Genomic DNA, 13,781 nt, shown 5'->3' on the forward strand with positions numbered 1-13,781 from the left:
ACCATGTTTCACAGTAGGGACGGTGTGTTCAGGTTGATGTGCAGTGTTAGGTTTCTGCCTCACATAGCGTTTTGCATGTTTCCTGTGTCCGCTACATGGCTTGTGGAAAACTGAAAACAGGACTTCTTGCCACTCTTCCATAGATTTGTGGAGTGCACGACTAGTAGTTGTCCTGTGAACAGATTCTCACACCTGAGCTGTTGACCTCTGCAGCTCCTCCAGAGTTACTCTGGGCCTCTTGGCTGCTTCTGAATGCTTTCCTTGCCCCGCCTGTTAGTTTATGCGGACGGCCATGTCTTGGTAGGTTTGCACTTGTGCCATGTTTTCCATTTTCAGATGGATTGAACAGTGCTCTGATGTTCAAAACTTGTGATTTTGTAATGTAACCCTGCTTTAAACTTTGACAACTTTATCCCTGGCCTGCCTGATGTGGTCCTAGTCTTAATGATGCCGTTTGTTCACTAACAAACCTGAGGCCTTCACAGAATAGGTGTATAATACTTTGAAGTACACAGGTGGAGTCTTCACTTATGTGACTCCTGAAGGCAGCTGGATGTTATCAGTAAGAGGGGCTGAATACATATGCATGTCACTTTACATATAGTTGAAACACTTGACAGCATTTTGCTTCCACTTTAATTATCTGCCATTTCATGTTGGGCCAATCACAAAATTAAAAGTGCAAGGGGTATGAATTCTTTTGCAAGGCACTGTAAATAGTACTTGAGCTTGACCTTGATACCATTTTGAGGTTCTTGGTCTTGTCTCGGACTGACGTTGTTTTAAGAAAGACCACTGCTGATGGGCTTTTTGTCCATGCCCAACTGATAATTGTGTTGCTCTGAAAACAGATTTTTGCATTTAAAAGCAAACAACTCATTTTGATGTGTCTTGTCTCGACCTCTAAATGTCAAGGTCTCGGTTGGTGCGGTCTTGACTGCAACACTAGTATGTAGATGTGTACCACTTGTCCAGTGTAGGTCAATTTGCATTGTGGGCAAAGTTGGCACCATGTTTTGATGGAGAAAGTTTGAACCTACTTCAGAATACCTTAATGTCCAAGTCTGATATTAGACTCTAGTTTAATTTCTTTGACACTTAATGTTTGTAGGTTCAATTCTGTAGGGCAAAGACAGAGTTACACTTGTCATGGTTGAATTAGTTTTTATTAAATACTTTCAGGCATTGTACTCGATGTTCCAGAAGGGCTGAAGATCAGTTTACCCTGCAACAAGACACATGGGTTAATAATCATAAACTGTAGAATGAGCTCAGGCTTTTCTTGTTCATTTTACCTCATTAGACCTTCTTTCCTCCTTTGGAGCCACTTGCTGGTGCAGACATCAAAACTGGTGCTTCAGGAAACTCAGGGTCGTAAGTCTTGTGGGAGTAGGCCTGTCTATCTCGCAGGTAACCATTTCTGGACTGGACAATGTAGGATGAAGGGATTGGAAGGGAAGTCTCCTGGCTTAGGCCATCTGGCATCTCCTGAGCAGATTCCAGGAAGCTCAAGTCAATGAAAGGACGAGCCTCTATCCAGGCGTTCAGATCAGAGGCTGCACCGCCTGACAGTGGGCCAGAAGATCCAAATGCGTTGCCTGAAAAGGGAAGGGGTTAAATCTTGAGAATTAGAGTTTAAGTAAAGATTCAGTGTTGATCCTTTGTATGCAGAAGTTAGTAAAGCAGAAATACAACTGAAACCTGACACCCAAGCCATAACTCGGACTTCAAGATTACACTGGCACATTCATGTTTCTCAAGCTAGTTAAAGTTTGTACCTGCGTTTCCAGCATTTCCAGCTGAGTATGTAAAGCCTGAAGTGTCTCCATAGACTGAGCCGGAGCCAGCAGAAGGCTGACGATACACCGAGCCAGAGCCGGAGCCAGCAGAAGGCTGACGATACACCGAGCCAGAGCCGGAGCCAGCAGAAGGCTGGCGATACACCGAGCCAGAGCCGGAGCCAGCAGAAGGCTGACGATACACCGAGCCAGAGCCGGAGCCAACAGGATGGCTGGTGTAACCTGCACTGGAGTAGGAGATAGGAAGGCTGGGTGCGTAGCCTGCAGCCATGCTGGAGGAGGCATGGCTTCCAGTAGGAGAACCAGGGTTAGCAGATGGTTGGCGGTGCACTAGAGGACGAAATGAGCCTTCAGGCTGAAGGTTTGATGATCCAGGAGCATAGTCACCACCTTTTGCAGGAAAGCATGCAACACTGCTAAATAGCAGCAGACAGATCCAAGAAACCCTGTAGTAGTGTTACAAAGCAAATTATTTCCAGCATGAACGTTAAATTGGTTGAGGAGTTAAACATTCACTGTCATCCCAAAAGGGGAAAATAAAGACATTTAACTCACCTTAAAGAGAGTCCAAGCATCATGTTTGACTCACAAACAACAGTAGTTCAGCTCCAGCAGCAAACAGTTAAAGGATGTCGACTTTAGGCTTGAAGCTGTGAGTTGCATGTGGCTGCTCGCTCCTTATATTGCAGCTCTTCATGCTCTCTGCTCCAGTCACAGTCATTAATGACACCTGGTGTCCAATCAGAGGCGAAATCACCTGTTTCCAGTCATGGAGGAAGAACTCCTACCCAAATGAATGTAAACATACTCTGTTAAGAGTAAAAGCTTGTCAACTGACAAAAACAACATATTAATCTATAGAAACACATTTTTTTTTAATTATCTTTATCTATATAATAATAAGAAGAGATATACTCAGTGAGCACTTTATTAGGAACACTTGTGCAATCGAATGCAATTCAATACAATTCAAAGAGCTCTGTAGTGAATTCTACTTTTATGAAGCTCGTCAGAAAGGTGATAATACTTTGTTTACTACTGAGGTCATAGTGGGTGGTGGTGCTTGTGAAGGGAAGGGGATTTCCACTTTTGATTGAACTCAGATCTTTAGGGATCAGTCCCATAAATTACTACATTCTAACACATTAATATGCTTTGATCTGAACCATTCCATTGATGGTCTGGCTGTATGTTTAGGGTCGTAGTCCTGCTGAAAGGTGAACCTCTGTCCCAGTCAAGTCTTTTGCAGCCTTAACAGGTTTTCCTCCAGGATTGACCTGTATTTAGCGCCATCCATCTTCCCAACAACTCTGACCAGCTTCCCTGTCCCTGCTGAAGAGAAGCATCTCCACAGCATGATGCCACCACCACCATGTTTCACGGTGGGGACGGTGTGTTCAGGTTGATGTGCAGTGTTAGGTTTCTGCCTCACATGGCGTTTTGCATGTTACCTGTGTCCGCTACATGGCTTGTGGCAAAATGCAAACAGGACTTCTTGCCACTCTTCCATAGATTTGTGGAGTGCACGACTGTTAGTTGTCCTGTGAACAGATTCTCACACCTGAGCTGTTGATCTCTGTGTAACAGGTTTGGATCAGGTGTGGATAATGATGAGTCAGGGGTTGTTTTCCTGCATTTATTTGCTCCTGCAGAAGACATAAACACACATGTACCAGTTTTCTGGACTCTTTCTGTACTTTCTGCTCCCTCATCAATGCAACACACCACTGTCTGATTTAATAGATTTACTTTTACAATGCTTAGAAATGTACTTTTACACTTTACTAAATAAAAGCAGACACGAAAACACTTTGTTTTTAACTAATAAATCTCAAACCATAATAACCAATATGAGAAAAGTGACACCTAGTGGACAAAATATTGTATATGTGGGGTAAATAGCGAAAATAATTACATTTAACAAAGGAGACATAAACACATATGTACCAGTCTTCTGGACTATTTCTGTACTTTCTGCTCCTGAATAAGTAAAATAATGAGATGTGCTAAAATGCTCTGCAGCGCTGTCTGGTTTCCATTACGCAGCAGCCTGCCGTAGTACAAAAGGCGCGAAAAATAAAAACATCCATTAATGGTTAAAACCATATAAAAACAGCTACGTAATGCTAGCGGCATTTACATTATATAATATGCGCCAAAAATGTTAACATAAATAGATCGTTTTTCAAAGAAAATTGTTAGAAATCACAGCAGCATTTCCTAACACAACTCACCCTCATCAATACAACACAGCACTGTGAGGAGCTGACGCGATGAACTACGGAAACCCAGGAGGTACAGAAAGAGATGACAGCCAAAAAGGTAAAACTGAGAATTCACAAATTTTCAAAAAAATAAGTTCCCCAAATACAATTAGAAAAAAGTTAAAGTGCATTTTCTAACTCTGGTACATCTGCAGCTCTTCCAGAGTTACCCTGGGCCTCTTGGCTGCTTCTGATTAATGTTCTCCTAGCCCAGCCTGTTAGTTTGTGGACAGCCACATCTTGGTAGGTTTGCAGTTGTACCATGGTTTACATTCAGTTGGATTGAACAGTGCTCTGAGATGCTCAACACTTGGGATATGTTTTTATAATGTAACCCTGACCTGTCTGGTGTGTTCTAGTTTTCATGATGCTATTAGTTCACTAATAAACCTGAGGCCTTCACAGAATAGCTGTATTTATACTTTGAAGTATACAGGTGGACTCATTTACCAATTTCGATTTCTGAAGGAAGTTGGTTACACTGGATTGTAACCAGTATAAAAGGGGCTGAATACATGTTAACTTCCAGGTAGTTGTAAACAGTCATTTTCCTTCCACTTTAATTATCTGCCATTTTGTGTTGGGCCAATCACAAAATTGAAGTTTGTGGTTGTAATGTGACAGGAAAAGTGCAAGGGGTATGAATACTTTTCCAAAGCACTTCATGTTGAGGTGTATGACATGTCAAGTTGCAACCATGTTTTGATGGAAGTTTGACTTCTGAACCCATTTCAGAATACCTTAATGTCCAAGTCTGATTAAGCTAGACAGTTTAATTTCTTTGAAATACTTCATATTTCAAATACATTCAATTCTGTAGGGCAAAGACAAACACACTTGTCATGGTCATTTTTTTATTTAATACTTTCAGAAATTTTACTCGATGTTCCAGAAGGGCTGAAGATCAGTTTACCCTGCAACAAGACACATGGGTTAATCACCATAAACTGTAGAATGAGCTCAGGCTTCTCTTGTTCATTTTACCTCATTAGACCTTCTTTCCTCCTTTGGAGCCACTTGCTGGTGCAGACATCAAAACTGGTGCTTCAGGAAACTCAGGGTCGTAAGTCTTGTGGGAGTAGGCCTGTCTATCTCGCAGGTAACCATTTCTGGACTGGACAATGTAGGATGAAGGGACTGGAAGGGAAGTCTCCTGGCTTAGGCCATCTGGCATCCCCTGAGCAGATTCCAGGAAGCTCAAGTCAATGAAAGGACGAGCCTCTATCCAGGCGTTCAGATCAGAGGCTGCACCGCCTGACAGTGAGCCAGAAGATCCAAATGCATTGCCTGAAAAAGGAAGGGGTTAAATCTTGAGAATTAGAGTTTAAGTAAAGATTCAGTGTTGATCCTTTGTATGCAGAAGTTAGTAAAGCAGAACTACAACTGAAACCTGACATCCAAGCCATAACGTGGACTTCAAGAATATTACACTGGCACATTCATGTTTCTCAAGCTAGTTGAAGTTTGTACCTGCGTTTCCAGCTGAGTATGCAAAGCCTGAAGTGTCTCCATAGCCAGAGCCAGCGCCAGCAGAAGGCTGACGATACACCGAGCCAGAGCCAGCGCCAGCAGAAGGCTGACGATACACCGAGCCAGAGCCAGCGCCAGCAGAAGGCTGACGATACACCGAGCCAGAGCCGGAGCCAGCAGAAGGCTGACGATACACCGAGCCAGAGCCGGAGCCAGCAGAAGGCTGACGATACACCGAGCCAGAGCCAGAGCCAGCAGGATGGCTGGTGTAACCTGCACTGGAGAAGGAGATAGGAAGGCTGGGTGCGTAGCCTGCAGCCATGCTGGAGGAGGCGTGGTTTCCAGTAGGAGAACCAGGGTTAGCAGATGGTTGGCGGTGCACTAGAGGACGAAATGAGCCTTCAGGCTGAAGGTTTGATGATCCAGGAGCATAGTCACCACCTTTTGCAGGAAAGCATGCTCCACTGCTAAATAGCAGCAGACAGATCCAAGAAACCCTGCAGTAGTGTTACAAAGCAAATTATTTCAAGCATGAACATTAAATTGGTTGAGGAGTTAAACATTCACTGTCATCTCAAAAGGGGAAAATAAAGACATTTAACTCACCTTAAAGAGAGTCCAAGCATCATGTTTGACTCACAAACAACAGTAGTTCAGCTCCAGCAGCAGACAGTTAAAGGATGTCGACTTTAGGCTTGAAGCTGTGAGTAACATGTGGCTGCTCGCTCCTTATATTGCAGCTCTTCATGCTCTCTGCTCCAGTCACAGTCATTAATGACACCTGGTGTCCAATCAGAGGCGAAATCACCTGTTTCCAGTCATGGAGGAAGAATGCCGTGAATACTACTTTCATGAAGCTCGACAGAAAGGTGATAATAATATTTTGTTTACTACTGAGGTCATAATGGGTGGTGGTGGTGGTGGTGTACTGGAGCACTTTCTATTGAGTTCTAATGATTCCCCCATGTAATGGGTACATGGACACCTACAAACTATGTCAAGTCTCAGGTTTTACCAGTAAAACTGTATCCAGAGTGAGAACATTTTGCCTCATTTACATGGATTTAACTGCATCGTTTTCCCCAAATGGCCAATTTACAAGCTATCTACCTGTGTGGGAATGTTTGTGTTCAGCTCAGCTTCTGACTGAACTCAGAACTCACCAGAAACTTTGTTCATGCAGCAGATGCATTGAGCTCCTGTGCGCATTTTTGGCTGTTGTTGAAACATTTTTTAAACTTGCATGTCTCAAATTTTACCACTGGCCCAAAAATCAGGGGGAATTTCCACTTTTGATTGAACTCAGATCTTTAGGGATCAATCCTATAAATTACTACATGCACATTTACTTTGGAAATGTTGTGGGGAAAAAAAGATCACTGTCCCACATCATTGAAAGAGTCTGGCAGAACGGATATACTTCAATAATGCTCTGAAAGCATGTTAATTTGCTAAATCGTTGATGTGGATCACTTTAATGTGCTGTTGACATCATGGCTGATCATTTTAATTATCACTAAAGTTTGTTGAAGTTATGTAACCCTAACCCAAAAGTGAAAGAAATTAGAGTTGAGGGGTTGTTAGCCATCCAAAGAATGTAACTGAAAATCAGTACCCAGGTAAAAATATTAGCAACATATTTCTTTTATTGGTTGGAAATGTTGAACAGTTTGATTGGTTCATTGTGTGAAAACGGCAATGCGAGAGTGGATTGGTTGAATCAGAACGTTGCCCTCATGTTGTTTCTGGTGTTTTTGATCTCCAGTTCCAGCTGAGCGATCCTCTCCTGCAGAACAGGAACAAGCTGAGTCCTTTTAATCCCCCACAATACAAATATCAATAGCTTGTAATAGGTTTGCACATTACTGTTTGATTAACATGTTTTCTCATTCATGTTTTCATCTTTTCTGAATTGTGTTTGTGTACTAACTTCTTTCTGATGAAGTTGTTCTCTCAGGCCTCTAATCTCGTCTTGCTGTCTATAAAATGCTTGAAGGAGCTGAAATAAAAAGGGAAAGTCCAGTGAATTTATTGGCAGGAACAAGGAAACTGTTCCTGTACATCATTTATTAATGATGTCCATTTTTAGTGGGAAGGATAAAATTTAGAGAGAAATTAACTATTTTCTCTTCTTCTAGTCAGTTTTGGAAGATTTACATTAGATTTAAACAATTGCATTTGTTCGACTGTATTCAACCACTGCAAATTCTACAAATTAGATGAATATGAACAAATGTGGAAAAAAGAAAACGTTGGTACAAATTGATAGTAAAGACATCTTCTAATTCAAATAGCAAAATCCGGAAAGTCAGAAGAATGTTCCCCCAGTGTGTGTCCACAAACATACACTGGTATTCTGTATCTCACCTCGCTTTCAGTGGTGGGTGGCGGTTTCTCTGCAGGTTCGCAGCAGTGCGGTGTGCAGCAGTACGTCCACAGCGGGGTCTGTGTCTCATCTGGCTGCCACCCCGACAGATCACTCACCTCCTTTGGGTATTTGGCGTCCTGGTAGGCCAGCTGCTCTTTGATGAAGGCCTCAACAGAGAGAGAAAATCAGCTGGTAAGCCAGTTCAACCTGACACATTCAGATATTATTGGGTTAACTGTGAATAAGAGCTGCTGATGGAGAGAAAACATCACTCTATTATTATAAAGAAAGGTGGGAGTATTAGTCCAGCTAGTTAGTTGCTCGTTTTCCAATAAAAGTATCCAGCAAACTATAAAGTGTGTCCTTACGTAAAATAGGTATAGCTAAAGCTGGTCTTTTTCTTAAATGACTAAGTTGATCTTTTTCCAGAATAAGAATTGGTACAGATAGCTAAATTAGTGCCAAAGTATGTACTCGTAGCTAGCTTTTTATTTTCCAAAATTAAGTGCAATAATAGTTTTACAACAATAAATATTGGAATAGCTTGCTTAGTTGGTCATTTTCTAAAATACAAGAACATTTACATGAAGGTCCTATTTGTCTGTCAGAGTGAGCAGGACAAGCACAAAGAAATCTTGGTGTTGCACCATCTTTATCTAATCAACACATCACAGAAGCTCAACAGTTCCATCTGTACAGCCAAAGCACTGAGAGACCTGTTCTTCCACCTCTTGTGAAAGGACATGACATAACTCACAAAACTGGAAATTCACTAAAGTGTAATACATAGTAAAACATTTGCTACCTCCTCCATTAAGTCCAGGTCTGCTCCAGACACTGTGCCGACAGCCGGGCCCATCTGGAACCAGCTCAGTTGCCTCACTAGCCCCTTGTCAGCTGGGGTTTCTGGGTAAGGGTTGGCTATTTGAGTCCCAGGCTTCAAAGACATCAGCACTGGGTCTAGTGAAAGACACAATTGAGATGAAGTAGCTTTTCTAATTAGAGCATTTCTGGGTCATTGAGAAAAACTAGAGGCATGCAGTCACTGTCGGTCATTCAAAAGCACAGATGTTACTGACTTCTGTTAATCCCTGATAGCCACTCCTGAGCTGTCATGGCTGCCTGGTTTCCTGATGTCATTGGGTACAGATCCTCCTGGAAAATACCTGACTGAAGGAAAAGACATAACTTTCTATCGTTCAGAGTTTTTTTCTGTCTTGAATATCATGGTAAAGCGCACCACTTATGACAATGACAAGATCAACTTAACCTCTTTTCGTGGTACAATCATTGACAGTGGTTCCACGAGGTCTTTGACAGCAATCAGACGATAAAATCGGAAAACCTCACATGCGCTCACATCCAGACCACGCTTTGGCATCACTCCTGAATGAAGAAAAGAGCATAGCAAGCTGAATAATGATACTACTTTTTCAAAGTACAGATAGCTTAAGTTGGTCTTTGTCTGAAATAAGCATTCTTATAAGAATAAGAATTGTACTTTTGGGAAAAGTATAGTAAGGGAACGCCTGCCTAAAGCTGAAACTTTAACTCAATCTAAGTCGTACATTTGTAAAATTTGTTTCATATTGTTGGATAGTTTACATTTGTCTTCAACGCTTGGTTGTGGCCAACTTTGTGTGGTTTTTCTGTCGCGTTCAGCTAACAAAAAACGATGTAATTGCATCAACTATCGTTTGAGATTGGTTGCTAAAGTCTGCCTTTTCAGTATTAGGATGCAACAGCGACACATTTCAATGCTGTTATTGGTTTTAAAAATGTATCAAGACCACACCATCAACTTTTATTTATGTAAGTGAACAGCCCAGGTTATGACTGTGTGTATTAGCAGCTATGAGTGTGTGTATGTTTGTACATCTCACCCAGTCCTTTCTGTGGCAGCAGGGATCTGTACTCTGTTAGGAAGCTGATGTAAGGTTTCTCAGCACTCAGCTCATAGTACCTGATGTTCCCATCACCCTATAGCACGCAAACACACCAAAACACTTATGGTGACCCTTGACCTTCTTACTGTTGGTTTTGTGTAATGGTGATGCAGGAATTTCAGTGCACAATGATATTTTTTGAGGCAGTTAGTTTGAACTCAGAGGAGCATCCCTGTTCAGACCAAAGAAACCCAACTAAAGGAGTGTAAATCGTCTGCCTGTCCTTAATCAATATTGTCTGTGTGCATGTTTTTCTGTGTTGTAGGACCTTTCCAGCCAGGTAGAGCATGTGTGTGTCTGGGTCGTAGAACGGGAAGAGAACTCCTGCAGACCCGTCCAAATCTTCTTCATACAGAGGCTCAGATAAGTCGTCCTGCACACAAATATACATAGAATGAAAGTTTCACCTCTACATTTTCTTAATAAACATCTTCAAAAACATCATGTTTTGGCAGATGAAATGTTAGAGGACACGTTCACAGTTTTACAAGTCGGTCTTAAAATAACTGTCAGATGCCCAAATGAACACTGGTGTGTGTTTTTCTTGCTGTAATAATTCCTAAAAGGCGGAGACATGTTTAAACTTTTTTTAGAAGATATTTTGATAGAAGATGTTGGTCACCATTGTTTACAATGAACAAGGTCTTCGTGCATTGACCACAGTTCAGAAAGAGATTATGGTAATAGAAAGTAAAGAGAAAAATGAAAATGCACATGTGTTTTGCCGTTATGTTTGTGTCTTACAGGGTCCCAAAGAACAATCTGTCTGTGGTTCCAGGGCGAGCTGCCAGTGGACAGCAGCATCTTCAACCCTCCAATGTATAAAACTTTACTGGCCCTGTGGGACTTACTGTTGGACACCTGCAGGAAAACACACCATGTACTGTATGTATGAGATGTGCCTTACAGAAAAACATTCATTACCATTGTTGCTCATGCCCTTTTTTTCTTCCAACACACACCTGTAAAATCTTTCCTGTCCGTGGGTCCAGGACTCGAACCCGTCTGTCTTTGGATGTGATTGCCAGCCTGCTGCCATCACTGTTGAAGCTGACAGACAGCAGCAGCATCTCAGATGGGCAACGGTGGTGGATTGGCATCAAAACCATGCGGACCGGGTACCTGAGCACTGCACCTTCCTGAGAAACATCCCACAGGAGCACCTGGGGCCCAAAGAGAGACAAAGTCAAGGCTACTATGCAGGGTATGTTCACCTGATCTGCACAGACATTACATTTTTTGCAGCAAGAAATACATTAATGCCTCATAACTGCATAGTGTATTCAAGTTGCAGTGTGGATATATTATAATGTTTGATATGGTTAATGGACTGCACCTTTCTAGCTTTCTGACCACTCAAAGCACTTTTACACTACAAACCACATGCACACATGCACACACTGATGGCAGGCGCTGCCATGCAAGGTGCCAACCTGCTCATCCGGATCTAATCTAATCATTTAAGCAATCAAGTAATTTGGGGCTCAGTATCTTGCTCAAGGACTCTTAAACTGAAGGAGCTAGTAAACGTTCTGCTAAGTGATTAATGGATGAACCACTCCACCTCCTGAACCACTGCCACCATCAATATAAGAACAAAAGTAATATATTAGACTGAGATAAGCACTGTATAATGAGGCTCCTAATAATGAGGCTCCTTACCTTGTAGTCATAGGCGGAGCTAAGCAGCAGATTCTCAGCTGTCGGATGCCACTCAATAAGCGCCACTCTCCTGGAGTGACCGATCAGAGTCTTCCTGGCCTGGGTGAGGTTCTGTTGGACGCCACAGACCGGGATGTCCCAGATCTTTACCTAGACACCCGCACATATCCTTATTTTCACTATACGTGTTCAGGGCTGCAGCTAACGATTTTTAAAATAGCTTTTCATTAATTTTCTGTTAATTGATTATCAACTAAACGACTAATCATTGCAGCTCTAACTTTAAACCTTAGACTAAGTTTTAACCCAAAAACTGTGTTTCAGAACAAAACAAACAAAACTGAGCATTAAAGTCAACACACACACACACACACACACACACACACACACACACACAGGGAAAACATGAAGGGGACAGTGCATACAGTGCAGTCCTCTGAGCACGAAGCGATGCAGTGATCGTCAAACGGGTTCCACTTGACGTCCAGGACTCTGCTCCTGTGACCGCAGACCCTCGGGTGCTGAGGGTCAACTCTGCCTGTCTGAGAGAGACAGCATGAAACCACTTTTACTGCTCTGAAGAAAAGCGTTAACTGTCACCTAGAGAGTCTTTCAGTCAGTTAAATATGCAAAAATGTCAATACTATATAAAGTTACTTGGGCTTTAATATAGATTTTTATGGCATGAAAAATCCTATTTTCCCTACAACTAGTACCAAATTAAGAACTTTAACCACAGACAGATATCCAGCTGATGTCTGAGTTACTTTAAAAGCCTCTTGACATGATTAGCATAAAATTAAACATTCTTATCAAACAATGGACTCAAAGGTTGAAATAAGTCTACACTGTGGAGTACATGACAACCCTACTGCAAACAAAAGATGGAGACTTTTCCACCAAAGCCTGAACAAAAGGACGTGGTTTGTTTTGTTAGCAATACGTGATGAAAGTCTTCCTCCGCTCATCTTCATCTGATGAAAGTGTAAATTTCCTCAGTGCTCATTAAAAATCTTAGTTAAAGGCATGGACCCACGGGCATGACTCCTGGATAAGTAAAGCATACTTTTGAATTTAAAAAGAAATTGCTTATTCATATATTCATTTGTATTTTTAATAAGAGACAAAGAAGTATATAAGACACAAGTTATTAGTCAGTTGAGTATTTTTATGTCTTCAAGCATCTTTAAAAATGACTACACACATGATGGATGGGCAGGACCAAAAAGGACCCGCCCCCCGCGCACTCGGTCACCACGGCGATGAAGCAGGGGTTGGCTGAGCAGTAGTGGTTGTCATGGACGCTGCGTGTGATTGGCACCCCGTCATAGCTGTGCTCTTTGGTGGCAGGCTTCCCGAAGACGTGACGAAACTTTGAGCAGCGGAAGGAGGAACGCCACGACATCTGTGGGACAGGAAGTACGAGGGGAGGAAACCTGAGAGGATTTATCTGTGTGTGTGTGTGTGTGTGTGTGTGTGTGTGTGTGTGTGTGTGTGTGTGTGTGTGTGTGTGTGTGTGTGTGTGTGTGTGTGTGTGTGTGTGTGTGTGTGTGTGTGTGTGTGTGTGAGAGAGATAGACTGACCTAATCTCATAATAGTGTTGTGGAACTTCAGCAGCAGCATTATCCAGTCTAATCAATAATGCAATCATCTGTCATTATTGGCTTTGATAATCTTATCAATAATACATCTTCAATAACTGAACTTTTGAATCATTCATCCACCACACACACACACACACACACACACACACACACACACACACACACACAGACCCTGATAAATCCCTTCGTCATGAACAGAACAGTTTTCTTGTCTCATCAAATATTCAGAAGTAACATACAAACTTCCTGTGGTTACAAATTCATCCTGACCTTTGACCTTTACTGTGACTGGAGAAGATCAGCTTACCATAGGGAGAGAGGGGAAGAAGAAACGCATGAGGAGACGAAAGAAGAAAGTGGAAAGAGTAGAGGGGAAGAAAGGAAAGGAGATGCGGGAAGCATTGTGGAAAAACGTCCCCACTCTTTGTTGAAGATTGGTTTCAGAAGGTGAAGAGGTTTACTCTCAGTGAGGAAAAGCTGATTTCTTAACTTAATCATGACAGTTATTCAAAAAGTGATCCAGAAAACATTTATACTATGCGCCACTTTTGCACAATAATGAATTTAGAGGTTGACTTATTACATCCACCAACAAATTTGGAGGCCGGCAACATTTCTCCAGAGCAAATCTGGCTTCATACCTCTCACTGATGTATTTAGATTTGGTC

General features: G+C 42.1%; 1 protein-coding gene across 1 annotated transcript; it reads right to left on the reverse strand.

Annotated features, from left to right (window-relative positions):
- Positions 1-7,253: 7,253 nt before the first annotated feature.
- On the reverse strand, positions 7,254-12,935 carry LOC128384121 (coronin-2B-like). Its single transcript, XM_053343701.1, has 13 exons — positions 12,714-12,935; positions 11,935-12,051; positions 11,510-11,659; positions 10,810-11,010; positions 10,592-10,708; positions 10,116-10,220; positions 9,785-9,881; positions 9,172-9,287; positions 8,981-9,071; positions 8,749-8,861; positions 7,901-8,068; positions 7,464-7,532; positions 7,254-7,319 (listed from the first exon to the last, which is right to left on the reverse strand). The coding sequence occupies exons 1-13, from the start codon at positions 12,912-12,914 to the stop codon at positions 7,254-7,256; spliced, it is 1,611 nt and encodes a 536-aa protein (XP_053199676.1). The 5' UTR covers positions 12,915-12,935.
- Between the last annotated feature and the right edge of the window lie 846 nt (positions 12,936-13,781).

The sequence above is a fragment of the Scomber japonicus genome, chromosome 22 (genome assembly GCF_027409825.1).
Source record: "Scomber japonicus isolate fScoJap1 chromosome 22, fScoJap1.pri, whole genome shotgun sequence".
Classification (NCBI taxonomy): domain Eukaryota; kingdom Metazoa; phylum Chordata; class Actinopteri; order Scombriformes; family Scombridae; genus Scomber; species Scomber japonicus.